The sequence below is a fragment of the Eptatretus burgeri genome, chromosome 3, assembly GCF_056783735.1.
Source record: "Eptatretus burgeri isolate ZD-2024b chromosome 3, Ebu_testis_v1, whole genome shotgun sequence".
Taxonomy (NCBI): Eukaryota; Metazoa; Chordata; class Myxini; order Myxiniformes; family Myxinidae; genus Eptatretus; species Eptatretus burgeri.
Genome location: NC_140963.1, coordinates 36,240,466 through 36,258,028, shown reverse-complemented (window position 1 = coordinate 36,258,028; position 17,563 = coordinate 36,240,466). Strand labels below are relative to the sequence as shown.

General features: G+C 32.6%; 2 protein-coding genes across 2 annotated transcripts in view; both read right to left on the bottom strand.

The window, feature by feature from the left end:
• The window catches only part of DNAH7 (dynein axonemal heavy chain 7), a 134,050-nt gene that overhangs the window by 31,414 nt on the left and 85,073 nt on the right, over positions 1-17,563 (bottom strand). The window lies entirely within an intron of this gene.
• LOC147029689 (uncharacterized) lies at positions 13,071-17,051 on the bottom strand. Its single transcript, XM_085872931.1, has 2 exons — positions 14,852-17,051; positions 13,071-14,754 (listed from the first exon to the last, which is right to left on the bottom strand). Exons 1-2 carry the CDS (start codon positions 14,981-14,983, stop codon positions 13,933-13,935), a joined length of 954 nt encoding a protein of 317 aa, XP_085729057.1. The 5' UTR covers positions 14,984-17,051; the 3' UTR covers positions 13,071-13,932.

The following is a 17,563-nucleotide window of genomic DNA, read 5'->3' as shown; positions in this document are numbered from 1 at the left end:
CTTCACTATATATGTTATGTTTATAACTTCTTATTGTATTCATTTTCCTATATTCTTCTTTCTTATTCATCAAACAATTATAATAATTTCTAAAAGTTATTGATTTCTTTATTACATATTTCTTTATTCCCTTTAACCTCTTATCAATCTGTTCACCATACTTATAAGCATATGCCTTTGCTCTCAATCCAATAAACTCACTCATTACTTTTCCACCCAACTCATCCTTAAACTTACCAATAACCTTTTCATTCTTTTTGGAAAATAACTCACTCTTCTTGCTGAAATTACTTGTATCATATACTCCAATATTTTTCTTCATATCTTCATAAACATCATCAGTTTTTATATCTAGGATAAAACTATCAGTATCCATATACAACAATGAAACATTTTCACCATACTCTTTCTTTAAGTCATTATACAAATAATCATACATCAATATCTTTGATAAATCAAGAACTGCTGTTCCAATATAAATTGGTTTATCCATTACAATACTTTCCTTTTTCATATGAATTGCAGAAAAGTTCTCTGAAAAAACCTCTTCTCTCTCAAAACTTGGTTTATTTATCAATCTCGAAGCTTCTTTCCAAGATGTTGCGAATCTAATGTTTTGCCTGTTTCTAACATTTTCCATAGTCTTTCCAAATACAGCATTATTCATTAATTTATAAAAGTCCCCTTCAAATTTTACTTTTGTATTTGCTCTCATATCTGTATTGAATTGAATATACTTTTTCACCCAAGGACTTTGTTTAAATTTTAAAACTATGAATTTTAGCTTCTCTCAAAAACTGTTTTAAGCTTCTCTGATGCAAAACATATCCCTCTTTATCATAGAATGTTGTTAATAACTTTTCTGTTGATTTACCTTTAATATTAAAACTTTTATGATAATCACTTAACCATTCTTTCTTTGGAGTTTCTTTCTCACATGCAAAAGGAAGATCTTTATGCTTATTATGAAGATCACTCGGGTACCTCAAATCAACTTCAAAATAATAACCTTCTTCTTCGTCATTCAATTCCTCTTGAGAAGAAATAACAATATTCATCAAAGCCTTTTCATAATCCTTTTCTTCCACCCACTCTAATTTACCATAAGGCAGAGATTGAGACATTGCCCATCCATACAAATTATTAGCATCAAAATACATCAAATAATTACTATCTTTTTCACTATCATAATTTGGAAGATATTTATTATTTGCTTTAGCATATCTTTTTGAACATACTTGTGATATTCCACCTCTCTTGGACTTCTCAATCATCAAAAGCATATCCACATCACTGATTAAATCTATATCTTGTTTTGTCATTTTCAACATTGCACTCCAAGCTAAACCAGGAGCTGTGAAATAGTGGGCAGGATCTAATCCATAACAATTTTTATTATGACAGAGTGTTCTAAAAGCCTCAAACACATCAGCTAACAATAAAACATCTGTTTTTAGATATAAATCATGATATTCTCCAAGGTTCTTTATCTTAAATATTTTCCATATTTCTTGTGCGTGTTTATATTCCTTATCACTTATCTCTTCTTCATAAAGGTTATTATAGAAACTTTCTTTTGAAGGAAGTTGTGTTTCTTTAAATCTCATAAATGAATCCATATAATCATAAGGATAAATTCCCTTACTTGTAAGAATTTTCTCTTTACTTTGAATTTCATTCCTTGTTTGAATTTCCTCTCTCGTAAGAATTCCTTCTTTAATCAGAATTTCATCTTTAATCTGAATTTCCTCTTTAGTTCGAATTTTCTTTATAATTAGAATTTCATCTTCAGTTAGAATTTCTTCATTAATTAGAGTTTCCTCTTTACTTTGAATTCTCTCTTTAATCTGAATTTCCTCTTTAGTGAGAATTTCCTCTTTTGGAAAGAATGAATTAAGATTTGGAAAAGAGTCCGTGGAGCTTAGATTTGATGCGAGGTAGGCTAGTGGTGTTCCCATAAACTTGTAAGAATCTAAAAACCTAATACGAGTTATAGGTTTTGTGAATATCATTTTTGAAAATGAAATATACTTTTGACTTGTGTTTGTTATGGCAGAAATATTCCCTGGTGTTTTTGAAAGTTCATTTATAAATAGATGTGTATCATAGTTGGCGCTGTTGTGAAGAAAGACTGGAATAAAAGAAGGTAATTTATAATTAAGATTACAACAGGAATGAGCGGGACCTCTATATTTACCAGTAAGATGACAATGGTCTCTAACTTTAGACTCCTTAATTTCCCCCTCACAAATATGACAGATATTGTTCATTCTAAATTCTAATTTTTCTTCTTTGGTTAATTTCATCGGTTCATTTGTTTCTTTCATTAATTTAGTGAGTCTTATACAATCCTTTTCTAATCGTTTTACAAACTCTTGTGAAGCATTTTTTCCACGATAATGTTCAAGTTTGTTATACTTTTCTCCAACAGATGATTTGATATAATAACAGAAACCACAAGGAATATGTTTTTGATATTTATTTGTATATGGTTCTTTTGGATTAGGAGAAGCAGTATTTATCTTTTTAAGGATACATTCAAAATCAGCGTATATCACAAATGGGTGCATGATAGATTTATTATAATCTTCAAAATAAATCTTTTCACCAGGTTTAGGCATTGTAATTACAGCTGATTTATGATTACTACAATATTTTGAATGTTGTTCTAATCGTTCTTTTGTATGAAATGAATTAAGACATCGCTTACAAGGATATATTTTGTTTGCTGTTCTGAATACCTGAGAAGAGATTAATCTTGATAAATTATTGATGTATGTGTAATGTGAATTCTTTCCAACACTAAAATATAAAAGGTCAATGTGTGTTTCTTCATTTTTATAGTTGTTTGAAATTTTTAATATTTGAACTTTGTTTGTATCCGTTAATCCATATACATTAATAGAAAGATTATTCTTTTTCTCAAATTTAGGAATATCTGTTAATGGCATTGGGAATTTAAAATCTTTAATGTCCAAGGTATTCTCATATTTCATATATTGTTTTACTCTTTCTGAATTACATTTTGGTGGATGTAAGTGAGCAAGAACAGACCAGAGAAAACATTTATTATCATTGTTCTTAATATTAACAACTGCCTTCTTTAGTTTTATTTCTTTTGGTAATTCAATATAAGAAGAAGCTTTAAGAGGGTTTGATTTTAGAATGTGTATATCTAAAAAGATGATTTTTTTAATATTGAATCCACTTCCTACCACTGTATTATCAACATCCTCCTCTTGTCTTGATAGTTCTTCATAAACCCCACTATTCAAAAAATCTTGAAATGATGTTATAAAATGAAGATCTGTTCTCATATAAGGAGTTTGTTCTTCATCTTGTCTTTTCATATTCATTTTCACTCCCATATAAAACTTTAAAGTTTTCATTTCTTTTAATGTCTTTTTAATAAATTTTTCAACATCGGGTTTCACGATTTCAATTGATTCAGCTATTGATGATGGACCGGGTTCTCCAAATTGAAACATCCTTATTTTTATATGCCCTTTAAATGCCCCATCAGTGTTTTCAATATAATAGTCTCCCTTTACTTTAAACTCATTTTTCTTGTGTTTTTGTGATTGAAGATGTTTATTATAACTACTCTTCAAAACATCCTTTGAACAGATATCACAATGTTTTCTTTCCAACTCAAGAGGAGATATTTTATGAAACAGATTAAATGTGTGTTTGTTGGTTCGGAGGTGTTTTCTATAATGTTTATATTCGTGATTACAAACATCGCAGTACATTGTATTCACCATATTTATAGAATAAAACTTTGCTTAAACTAAAATTTTCTTGATGAAAATTTCGTTTAATTTATAGGTGAATCTGTGCTTAAAAACATTTTATCCTCCAACTTTTTCACTTAATAAATACAATGTTTCAAGACACAAAAGACAAGTTTCAATCAATCTCTTCATCTGTTAAAGATACTGAGAAATATGTCAAGGATGTAAAATTGAACAAAGATAAATATAACAACTATTGGATAAAAACTATTATGGTAAATAATATGAGTTCTTCAATTTCCTTCAGTGGAAGGGCTTTTAGTATACCTGGTAGAACATCAATTAAAGTATCTCTAACAAAAGTTTCTCCTCTCCTTCTAGTAATATATTCAAAACTAGAAAAAGCAATGAAACAAGAAAAAGTATCAAAGAACAAAAACCTTATGGATGAAGCTTTAGAAAGAAAAGATAAGACCATCTGTAATATGCAAGGAGAAATTTGTATTTTTTTCAACAACCTTAAAGATGTAAATCCTGATGAAATAAAGGATGTTAATATATCAGGTGAAATGACATTTCGTTCAATAGTAGTTAACGATAATTTTAAAATTACCTTTAATATAAAAAATGTTGTCGTTGAATCTGATAATGAAAAAAAGTATATCGATATCGATGGTAATATACAACTGAAAGTATAGATGAATTTCAGTTTAAGTAAAGTTTTACTTTGTAAATATGCTGGACTTTCCTGATTCTCCATATGACAAATTTGAGAATTGTCCTGCGTGTGAAAGACGGGGATTAAACACAGAGTCAAAAGCCTATAAACAATGTATATTCTGTGATTATCTTCTAATTAATGATAATAAAAAATATAAAAAGGAAAATAATTCTTTTAGATTTACACCAAAAATGAATTACTTTACAAGATTGATTAGAGAAATGAATGTACAGTATGAGGGTGATAACACACCTTTCCTTACAAGGGAAGAAACTGAACGTATAAGAGAAATGTTCAAAGGATTGTTGTTGTATATTATTCATGGATGTAATTTTCAGGGAAATATCAACACAAGATATTGTATAAATAAAATAATGGATTATCTTGAAATTAAACCTGAACTTAGGATAAAATATAGAGTTTCTAAAAAAGCCAATAATAAATTAAATAACCTGTTTTTCAAAAATATAAATGAATGATTTTTTACCTATTTGGGAAAATAAGATAAAATTTAACAACCATAAAAATCTCCCAAATTCATTAAGATGTCTCATAGTTGGTTCAAGTGGATGTGGAAAAACCTGCTTACTTTTAAAAATGCTCCTCACTCCCAACTTTTTAGATTATGATAATTTAATAATTTTCACAAAGTCGAGTTTTCAACCAGAGTATCAACTACTCTCACAAGGTTTTAATGCTGGTCTTCAAAAAGAAGATATAATAGGTTTATTTAAACGTCAAAAAACCTAAATGATTATAACATTGAAGATATAATTCAACTATTTTGTGATACACAGAGATGTAAAAAGAAATCAAATCTTATAACTTGTATTCTTAGTGATAATACGGATGATATACCGTCTCCCCAAGATTTGGATAAATCAAAAAAGAACCTCGTTATCTTTGATGATTGTGTTAATGAGAGAAACCAAACGGTAATGGACAGCTACTACACAAGAGGGAGACATTCTTCTTGTAATTGTATTTATCTTAGTCAATCGTACTTTCAACTTTCTCGTCGTTCCATCAGAAACAATGCTAATACTTTTATTTTATTCAAGTTAAATTCAATAGATATCAATAATTTTTGGAGAGATAATTGTTCTACATTATGTAGTAAAAAGAAATTTGAGGATTATATGAAGCACACGACTGAAAAATATAAATATATTGTTGTGAAACAAGATGAGATATTAAGGGATATATTTTTTGTTTTATAAACAATTACATATATAAATGACAACTATTATTATAAATCTTGTGGGTAAATCTGCTTCTGGAAAAAACTTTCATAAATCAAGGTTCTTGTGTAGTACAAATGAGAATATTGTAAATTTACTTAAAAACACCCCGTGATACGCATTGTATCAACAACAACTAGAGCAATAAGACCTGGAGAAGTAAAAGGTGAAGATTATCACTATATTTCAGTGGAGGAACATATGCGATTGAGGAATGAAGGACAAATATTTGAGGAGGTTTCTCTTGGTACAACAAAATATTCACATTGTAAGAGTGAGTTAAAGAAACTAAAATCTGGTGGTGTTGGGATATTAGAAACTAATCCAGAAGGAACGAGACAAATTATTAAATATCTGAGCGGAGTGAAGATTTTATCATTCGGTTTTGATGTTGATGAAGAAACTCAACACAAACGTATGAAAAGCAGAGATGCAAGGATTAGTGAAGAAGAAATTACAACTCACATTAATGTTAATAAAGAATTTGATGAAATATTTAAAGAAAAGGATTTATTTGAACACATCTACTTGAATGATGAAGAAAAGGAAAATTTCCCTGTTGATCTTTACAATTCATTAAATGATATTTTACAATTAATAAATGGATGCAAAAGAAAGAGCAAGAAGATTTAAGGAACATCAAGAGTTGGTTTCAAAAGTTGTAAAACAACAGGAAGACATAAAGAAGAAACGCAGACAGAAACTAACGGGCGAAGAAGCATTTGAAAAAAAAACAAGAGAAATTTTTTAAACCACTTTTAAAAACTTCCCAAGAAAAAATGAAAGATGTTTCCACAGTTCCCACAGTAGAATATACTCTTAGAAAGCTTCAAATGTTAAAAGATTTCAGTCAAATGACGGAGGAAGAATTAGAGCATATTGGAGAATTAGAACATGATGAAGGTTTATTTCAACAACTGGAAGAGATTAATCAACCCCCTGATTATATTGTGAATGCTGTTCAAAACAATGAATATTCAGCAGATTCAAAAACCAAAGCAGGACTCATTCCAACAGAACAACCAGCAATATTTCATCTTGTTCAAGAAAAGGTATTGATATTTAATGATGAATTAAGGTTCTTAAGTTCTGCTCAACCCCCTGTTAAACTAACTCCGAGATTAATGTTTCTTCTCACAAAAGATGGAAGGCAAGGTTCAACTGTGAGGGATGAATCAAAGTATATTGATAAACCATTGGATATGGAAAATAATGATGATAGAGTATATATTGATTTGCTGAACACTCTAAATTATAAGGTTATTCTTTCTGGTAAAAGTAGGAAGAATGAGAAGGAGAAACACATTATTCAGGCTTTAAGTATCCTTGGTTCAGGTATTAGTTTTCTTCCAAATGACCCATCGCAATTAGTTAATAGACTGTTATTGTTGTTCGGCAGTAAGAAGGCTGGAAATAACAATTGTTTTAATGAAGCATCAGCCATTTTAGACCAGTTGATGAACATGAAAATAATTAATAAATCTCAATATAAAGACATTTTATCTCATATTAAATAAGATGAGAAGCACAATCCTGAGTTTTAATTTCACAACAAGCGACCACACATCTTCATTCCCATACCCACTACAACTTGACACAACAAAAGAATATGAGGCATCTTTATTGTCCATGGAGACTTATAATACCTTATTTAATATAACCGAGAAAAATGACAAGTTTAGTTATAATCCGGGAAGTGGATACAAAACGATAACAGTCTCACCGGAGCATACGAGATTTCTCAAATATCTTCCGAAATTGCTCGTCTTATGAAAGAACAGGGTGATGAACCAAAAAATATTGTTATAAACATTCAAAAACATACTTCAAAATCAACGATTAAAGTTAAAAATAACTACAAGGTTGATTTCACAATTGATAATTCATTTAGAGAGTTATTAGGTTTCTCCTCAAAAAAGATTGAAACTAATGGGACGTTTTACAGTGATAATGTCATTCAAATATCCTCAGGAATAAATTCGGTGTTAATTCACTGTGATTTGATTGATGGTGCTTATAATGATGGATTAAAAACAAATACAATATTTTCATTCAGCGCATACTCAACCCCAATTGGTTATAAATTCAATATGGAGCCTAAAAATTTGGTTTATCTCCCTGTGTCAGGAAAAACCCTACACAGAGTAAATTTTAGGATAACCGACCAAGATAATCGTGTGATTTCTTTTAATGGAGAAGTTATATCCATCAGAATTCACCTACGTGAAGTTTTTCAATAAATAAATACGATGGTTATTGTGAGGAAGCACGAGTTGGGAAAATATAAAATAATTACAGGGGATGGGATGTTCCTTTCCCCGTACTACAAGGGTGAAGGTATGTATCTTGGTAGAGGATACTATAAACCTAAGAGACAAAGGGGTGTTGGACATCAATTTAGAGGAGATGGGATAATTGATACTCTCATGGGTATTGGTTCAACTATTCTTAAACATAAAGACCTAATTGGTTCAACTGCTTCTGCTGTGGGAAATGTAGCAGGTGCTGTAAAGAGTATAAAAGATGCTCAGAAAGAATCTCATAAATTACAAGCAATAAAAGAAATTAAGAAAGGTAAAACTCAGTTGTCCCCCCAAGAACGACAGAAAATAATTCAAATACTTGGATCAGGGTTTCAAAAGTTTTAACATCTTTTTTTCCTAAATAAATACAAGTATGGAAGCAATTGATAGTATCTATGATTTGGATGATACTATTATGATCTCAAACTCCACTAAAAAAGAAGATTACTTCAAGGTAAATGCAATAACTGGAACAGACTGGAATACAAATGGTACAAAAAGTTTTGAAATAAATAATCAACAAACCTATTTGAATCTCTCCGAAAGTTTCTTGTTGTGTAAATTTAAATTCACTAAGGCTGGGAATAACACAAACGCTACACTTGTAAATGATTTCTTCTGGAAAATGTTTGATAGTGTGCGATTGTATATTGGAACACAAGAAGTTGAAGTGGTTGATTATGTCTCTGCTGTATCTGAAATGATGAAATTTACACTCTATACATTCAGTGATAGAATGGGAAAGGGGTCTGTCGAAGGTTTTATTCCTGATATGTCAACGGGAACAAACACAGACCCTGGATATATTCAAAGGAAAGGAATGTATAATGATGATACAAAAGCAGAAAATAGTTTTACTGTGGCAGTTCCTCTTAAAGGTATATTTGGATTTTGTGATTATGATAAAGTTCTGTATGGTCTTAAAATTAGATTTCAACTACAAAGGAATGATAATGAAAATAGATTGCTTTTTGGTGTTGGTAATGCTTTTAGTGATCAGAATAAATTTGTAATTGAGGAGATGAGTTGGTGTATCAGTGAATATACTCCTAATCTTAAAACAGAAGAGATGTTGAATCGAAGACTTAACTCAAAAAAACCACTCAGTGTATCATACCTCAAAAGAAGATGTCAACACGTTAAACTCAATCAAACTACTTACACGTGGAATTTGGGTGTTCTGGAAGGAAAGCCACGATATCTGTGGATGATTTTTAAAAAGCCAGATGGTGATACTGCGACTGATAAGAATAATGCATTGAGTGATAATGCTAAGGTGAAACAACTTCGCGTTTCTCTAGATGGAACATTTTATCCACGAGATAGATTGGAAATTAATTGGGAAAAAATGATTTTGCTGAAGCATACAAGTCTTACCAAAAGGTGTGTGAAAGTAATGGAAATAAAGAACCTATTTTGGATATGACAGCATTTAAAAGTTTGTATACAATCTATACGTTTGACCTGAGCGCTCAAAAAGAAACTATAAAGTCTAATCGAGTGGATACTTCCCTATACATTGAAAGAGGAGAGAGTGAAGAAGTTGATACATATTGTTTGCTTTTGGAAGAAACAGAATTGCAGATTAATACAGATAATGGTGTGATGATTAGTCTCACATAATTTTTTTGTTAAATAAATGAGTGGCAAAGTACCAACTGGGGTATATGTTAATCAAATCAATCTTCATAAACTATCATCTTGTGTTCAAAATCAAAAGCCTTGTACGATTAACGTTAATACAATTCAGAGAAAAGGAGCAGTAAGAATTGATGTTTTGCTCACAAGAGAACACGTTAAAATCTTGAATGACACTGGCTCACTTAAAATTAAAATGACAAAACCAATGTTGAAAAAATATTCAATAAGAGAGACGAGTGGAGGATTTCTCCCATTTCTAATTCCTTTATTTGCTGGTTTAAGTGCGGTTGGAGCATTGACGGGTGGTATTTCAACAGCGGTCAAAACTGCCAACGAAAGGAAGGCTCAACTCCAGGCTCAAAAAGAATTGGAAAGACATAACAAAGAGTTGGAGAAACAAATTAGTGGAAGTGGTGTAATTGTAGATTTTGCTGAAAAACTTGAAGGTCTGCCTGATAAAGCGAGATTGTTAGTTGGAGATATGCTTTCTTCTATAGCACAAGCAGGTGTAAAATTAACGAAAAGAGGTAATGGATTATATCTTTCTAATAAATAAATGAGCATTGATGAGTGGTTGAAAGAATTTGGAAAGAATACAACATCAAATTTACAACTTGCCAAATATTGTAAGAAATTAAAAATTCATAATGTGGTTATTTGTATGAGAGATGAATTAATAAATGTGTCGAAACATACAAAGAATATTATTATGAACTTAGAAGATAATGATGGGAACGGTTCTCATTGGGTTTGTATTTTTAATAGTCAAGACAAATATTATTTTGATAGTTTTGGTCTTCCACCACCTGTTGAAGTCATAAAATTCTTACAGAATGGTGTTTATCAAACATTTCAAGTCCAAGAATTAAATTCCAAGTGTTGTGGTCAATTATGTCTATATGTGTTATTTCAACTCAACAAAAATAAAAAATTTTATGATATTATTTTTAATCTAATATAAATGACTTATGTTGGTAAAGATGGTTCTATCTTTGGTGTATCTCAAGAACTGGATATTGATTTATCAAATTATTATACAAAGGCACAGGCTGAACGACATAAATATAATATAAACAAAAATATTAACATGAAAAATGCTTATAAATTAAAAAATTATCCAAGCCCGACTGACGCGAATGACTTGGTGAGATTAAGCGATTTATCACAATATATATACTTAAATAAAACGGCTGTATATTCTAAAGATACAGAAGTGTTGATATTATCTCCAGGTCATACAGAATTCACAGTTCGAATTAAAATAAATTTTTATAAAGAAGGGCGTATCGTTTGTATGAGAATAGAACAATGGGGGTATGATATGAATGATTTAGGGTATAATTGGTCATTTAAAATTAACCTCGAAGACCTGGAACAATTAAATCAGTCTCGTAAGGAAGAATATTATCCACTTGGTATCGAGAATGAGTTTTGTGGAGCCACGATTAGTAAACAACAAATAAAAGAATTTAATAAGGGTAAATATAATAATGGTTTTGCCCTTGTTTATCTCATGAAAACAGAAAAAACAGGATTATATATAATAATTAAGGAAATACAAAATGATTTAACTATGGGAAGATGGGGAGGTGTTTCGTGCCATAATATTATTCTAACATATATTTCTAATACATAAATGACAGCAAGAAGGCTTCAAGAAAATTATCATTTCTGTGTCCAAGCATACCTTCAAGAAAAGGGTATTCGGTATTTTAATAAATATGTTCTACAACATAAGAATGAGGTATTTTCAATAAAAGATTGGCATTATGCTGATGTTGATAAACCGACAACTTTAGATTTAATTAGAATGTTAAATAATGAAAAAATTATAAGGTTAAGAAAAGGTAAGGCTCTTTTAGAAATTCAAAAGAAATTTTATTGGTTTCCTGTTGTAAAAAAAATTATTTTGGATACAGGAATAACAAGAAATCCTGATGAATATATGTATAATATTCTATGGGGTGTAAACGATTCAAGTATAGTAAGGGATGAGGAAGGAGTTGAAGAAGAGAGGGAAGAGGAGGAAAAGGAGAAGGAGGAAAGAGAGAATAGAGAGAGGGAGGAAAGAGAGAGAATGAATAAATATCAAAATATGGAAACCAGTGAGATTTAAAAAAGAATAGAGGTATTAAAGAAATTAACTTATCTCACCAGGGAGGAATACAAAGAATTAAAAAGTATATTTGCAATACTTTCGACAAGACTATCGACATCGAGAAGACATGTATTTTAATTCAAGTTTTTTCTTAAATAAATGGAGGAGAGAGTGAAGGCATTTCTAAGGATTCTTTATGTTTTAAAAATTAAGATTCAAATGTGCATGTTGGAAACTAAAAAGGTTTTTGCACTCTGCAGAAATTTTTCTCATAAATAAATGAGTTATTGTCTCAAATGTAAAAAGAAAACTAATACTAAAAATATTTCATATATTAAAAGTAAAAATAACAGGGTTATACAAAAAGGTATATGTTCGGTGTGTGGTTCAAAAAAAATCAATTTATCTCCAAACACAAACTCGGAGGAGATATACAAAAGTTTTTATCAGGAAGTAAATTTACAACTACTGGAATACCAGGGGAATTACATCTTCCAGGGTATTCTTTCTGTGGTCCAGGCACAAACTTGGATAAAAGATTAGATGAGGCAGACAATCCTAAATCCTGGAGTAAACCAATCAATAGAGTTGATGAAGTGTGCATGAGACACGATATTGATTATGGGAATACCACAACGTTGGAAGAAAAGCATGAAGCCGATAGAGAAATGTTATATAATTTGTCTCTGATACAAAATCCAACCTTGAGAGAAAAAGTTGATAGGTTCATCGTGAAGAAGATGATTAGTGCTAAATTGAAACTTGGACTTGGAAATTCAAAAAACTTTTTGGCTCTAATGATGCCATTAAGACTGAAGAGCAATTAGCTGATGAATTACATAAACCAATATTCACAAAGTTTCAGAGAAGGAAAGTTTATTCCAAGGAAGTTGATTATATCTGGTCTGCTGATTTGATTGAACTCAATAATGATAAGGGGTACAAGTATGCTTTAACCGTTATTGATTTGAGGAGTAGATATGCGTGGGTTGTCCCTTTAAAAAACAAAACAGGTAATACTCTTATGTTAGCTTTTCAACAGATATTTAATAAAAGTAAGAGAAAACCTAAGAAATTGTGGACTGATGAGGGTAGAGAGTTTTATAACAAGACATTTATGAATTTTCTAAAAAATAACAGTATTACATTATACAGTACCTTTAATGAAGGGAAGGCAGTTGTTGTTGAACGTTTTAATCGTACCTTAAAAGAGAGACTATATAAAAAATTCACACAACTCGGTTCACAACAATGGTCATCTTTTATTCAGGATATTGTGGATAAGTATAATGACACGATTCACACGTCAACGAATATGAAGCCATCAGAAACATTTACAAAATTAAAATATGAAAAAGAGATTAATGTCAGAAAACCTAAGTTCAAAGTTGGTGATATCGTAAGAATATATAGGTGGAAATCTCATTTTGAAAAGGGTTTTACTGAACGATGGACGAAAGAACTTTTTAAAATTGTTGATGTAATAGATACAGTTCCTTGGACTTATAAAATATATGATTTGGAAGGGGAAGAGATTTTAGGTTCATTTTATTCACAGGAATTACAAAAGACAAAACTAAGCAGATAATACACCTTTGTGGACACTAGAGGGACAAGTCCGAGGTGTATAACAGTATATAATGTGTGTCAAGGGGGACGTTCTTAGATCTGTGAACCCCAAACACAGAATCCTCAACTGAATAGTCAAGGTTTAACTTTTGTTTGTGTGTGTGTGTGTGTAATGGGAGCAATAGGTTGGCGCTTCACTCCCTCCTACTATACACCGTTGTGGACACTCGAGGGCCAAGTCCGAGGTGTATAACAGTATATAATGTGTGTCAAGGGGGACGTTCTTAGATCTGTGAACCCCAAACACAGAATCCTCAACTGAATAGTCAAGGCTTAACTTTTGTTTGTTGATGTGTATGTGTGTGTGTCCCAACCCTCACATTCAAAATCTCAACCCCAACCCTCACATTCAAAATCTCAACCCCAACTCAATCCTCGCCCAACACAATGTCTTTTTCAAAATGAGATTTCCACCTATATATATATTTTTACGTTTTTTTTTTCTTCTTCCAATTCTGTCTTTTAAGGCTTTCAGGTTTGATGACGTAAAAAGGGGGAGTAAGCCTACACTTTCTTCCCAGAACTTTCTTGATCTTGCTCCCATCAAGCACCATCCGACAAAGAACTACATCGATAGGTTTAGATCCCAAAGAGTGATAGCAACTCCAAAAGTCTCCAAAATATAAATAAATAAAATAATAATAATAATAAATAAATAAATAAATAAATAAAATAAAAGCCCCCAAAAAAGTTTCAAGTGTCCAACATAAACCCAACTTTCCAAGTCTTCAAGGTATAACCACATTCCCGTTGAGTTTCCAAGATATGTATCACATTGTGAGTTATCAATCCAGAACCCACATTTCAAGTATTCAAAGTAAAACCAACTTACAAAGTCTCTTAAGGATAACTCATTTACTGATTTTTTCAAAATTTGTGAGTCTCCAAGGTAGGACCCATATTTAGAACCATCTTGGCAGAACCCTTTTCCTGAGTCTCCAAGGTAGTTATTTAAACCATCAAGGCAGAACTCATTTACTGATTTTTTCAAAATTTGTGAGTCTCCAAGGTAGGCCCCATATTTAGAACCATCTTGGCAGAACCCTTTTCCTGAGTCTCCAAGGTAGTTATTTAAACCATCAAGGCAGAACTCATTTCTTGATTTTTTCAAAATTTGTGAGTCTCCAAGGTAAAACTTGTATTCTGGCTCATCAAGGTATAACTTGTTCAGTGGGTATTGTCTTGATAACTCACAATGAGTACTATTGCTGTAAAACTCTTTTTCAGGATTTTGCTGGTCTCCAAGGTATAACTCTTTGGTTGGGTCATCAAGGACGAACTCGTTCTGTGGGTCTTGGTCGCTCATAAGGTCTTCAACCAAGCCAACAATTTCGCCCCAAGTTGTAGCAAAAGCAGTATTTTCATTTCGTATTTCAGACACAATTTCCTGTGAGAGAAAATAATAATGTATTAATTAAGTTATTTAATTATTAAATGAGTATGCTTCAATCAAAGTTTGAAAATAGGAAAATAAAAAATCTTACCTCAATAGATAAGAGGTTTGAATCCAGTTCATCAACTTGAAGGTTTAGTTCCATAGAAGACAGAGAGTTCCAAGGAACACCAAAGTCATCCCACAATTTCCCCCCAAGTTGTAGCAAAAGCAGTATTTTCATTTCGTATTTCAGACACAATTTCCTGTGAGAGAAAATAATAATGTATTAATTAAGTTATTTAATTATTAAATGAGTATGCTTCAATCAAAGTTTGAAAATAGGAAAATAAAAAATCTTACCTCAATAGATAAGAGGTTTGAATCCAGTTCATCAACTTGAAGGTTTAGTTCCATAGAAGACAGACAGTTCGAGACAAGCACACAAAACACCATTGCCAGCAAAAACAAATGTTTAAAATGGAGCCTGGGTTTGAAGCTTTTATAGAGAAAGACTGGTGGGTGTGGTTTCCTTTGGAAATTCCCTGGGCAAGCCTAGGCAAGCCTTCATTGGGAAATTTTTCAAAACCATAACATCCTGTAATTTTCTAGTGATTTCTTTGTGAGTCAGAGATGAACTGGAAATGATGTAAGAGTGGGCGGGGCTTAGCAAAAGTAGGCGGAGCTTAGGAAAAGTGGGCGTGGCTTAGAAAAAATACCTTATGAAAAGTGGGCGGAGCTTAGCAAAAGTAGGCGGAGCTTAGGAAAAGTGGGCGTGGTTTAGAAAAATACCTTATGAAAAGTGGGCGGAGCTTAGCAAAAGTGGGCGGAGCTTAGCAAAAGTGGGCGGAGCTTAGGAAAAGTGGGCGTGGCTTAGAAAAAATCCCTTTGAAAAGTGGGCGGAGCTTAACAAAAGTGGGCGGGGCTTAGCAAAAGTGGGCGGGGCTTATTGAATACCTTGTGGAAAGTGGGCGGGGCTTAACAAAAGTGGGCGGGGCTTAAAGAAAAGTGGGCGGGGCTTAACAAAAAATAACCTGTGGCTCAGGAGGTGGTCAAACAAGAGCATTAAGAGAAGTTTATCATTTCGTAATGGCACAAATGGGGTATCTTAAAAAATATAAAGATTCAAATGTTTTGTTTGTCAATATTTTAGATGGGGATTATTGTGCAAAGAAAATTAAACTATTGAAGGAATTTGAGAATGAACAAATCTTTATAGGTTCAATGAGTGAGCTGTTCAATTCAATGAGGTTCAACCTCCAAGTTAAAAGGGGAGACAAATAAATATACCTTGGGATAAAAAGGGGGGTTTATTTTTAGGGAAAAAAATTATGAATCGCTGAAAATCCCCCATTCATTTACATGGGGAAAAGTGAGCCAGAATCAGTATTCTTACCCTACTCATGTACTTTACGGGATAACTGACTTTTGGGACCTGTATGTTGAATGCAAATGGTTTCCAGATCCGGAACAGTATACATGGAATAATTCCCCTACTTTATGATTTATTACTTGCATTTTATTATTTTTTTTTGTATGCAGCTGCTGGTGGTATCTTTGTTGGGAGCAAGGCTGTCATGCTGATGTAATGCCCCGTTCATCAGAAGTTACCAGTAAGCTGGTACTCATTTTGCCAACATCGGAAGGATGACTGACTGAGTCAACCCACCTAGTGTTGATTCAACGGTTTGGCGGGCTTGAACTCAAGACTCGAAGATGTTGAGCCAGCCACCTTAATCGTAAAGCCAAAACTCGGGTTATTTCTTGCAATACAGGTGCTATATGATACACATTTGCATTAAAAGAATTGGGGTGCTCACCCCAACCTTCAACCTTGGGGGCCATGAAAATATTTTATCGTCTGAAACCTTCTCGTGCACACCCCGAGTGCAACCACCAGCTTTCAACTCATTCCATGCAGCGGTTTAGGAATGCATCGAAGTCAAACAGACCCACAAATAAACACAAACAGACACTTCTCAAAATATATAGAGTATAGTATGATGACAGTTCTTATCCCTGAGATACCCAACTACTAACATCCTTCCAGCCAGATAACCATTTCATATCACTAAGCCAGCTTCCAATCCAGTTGGCTACTCTACCAGCCATTTTTTCAGTCCCTGCCATAATGTGCAGGAGTACTGTATCAATGGCAGCCACACCTAAGTAATTGTCCAACTGGAGGAAGTAATATGCCTGGTGTTGGCTTAATGGTTAGTGTGGTGGGCTTGGGATCCTAGGATCCTGAATTCAAATCCTGCTCAGCTGTTGAATTAATACCAGGTGGGGTTGACTCTGCCTGTCAACCTTCTGAGGTCAGCAAAATGAGTGCCAGCTTGCTGGTCTCCTGTGTCGGAGTGGCAACCCGTCCAGGATTGAGCCCAATAGCCAAGATGACTGCTTAGGCAGCACCAACGTACAGTTATGTTAGTACAGAGTATGGTCCCAATGGATGGATGGAGGAAGCAATCCGTAATTGAATCTCAATACATTATACATTATGCATTCATTATATAATGGCTACCTGGTTATGCTAATGGAGCCAAAACTTAGTGCCAGCACAGAATGATTCCAACATGATGAAGGGCTAATTGGCTGGTGGAGCCAAGACCTCAATAATATGCAGGGCAATGTGCTAATTTGTATGAATCCTCGGCAATAATGCCGGTAATACCAATGCTATGGAAAAAAAAAACAAAAGCAGATAAAGTGTTTTCATATTTTTCTTCCTCTTTCGTATGCACTGCATGGCTCCAAGTAGCATCATTTGCTGGGGTCACAGTTGTTGCACTGATGCAGTCCCCCCTGTAGGTTAGAGCAG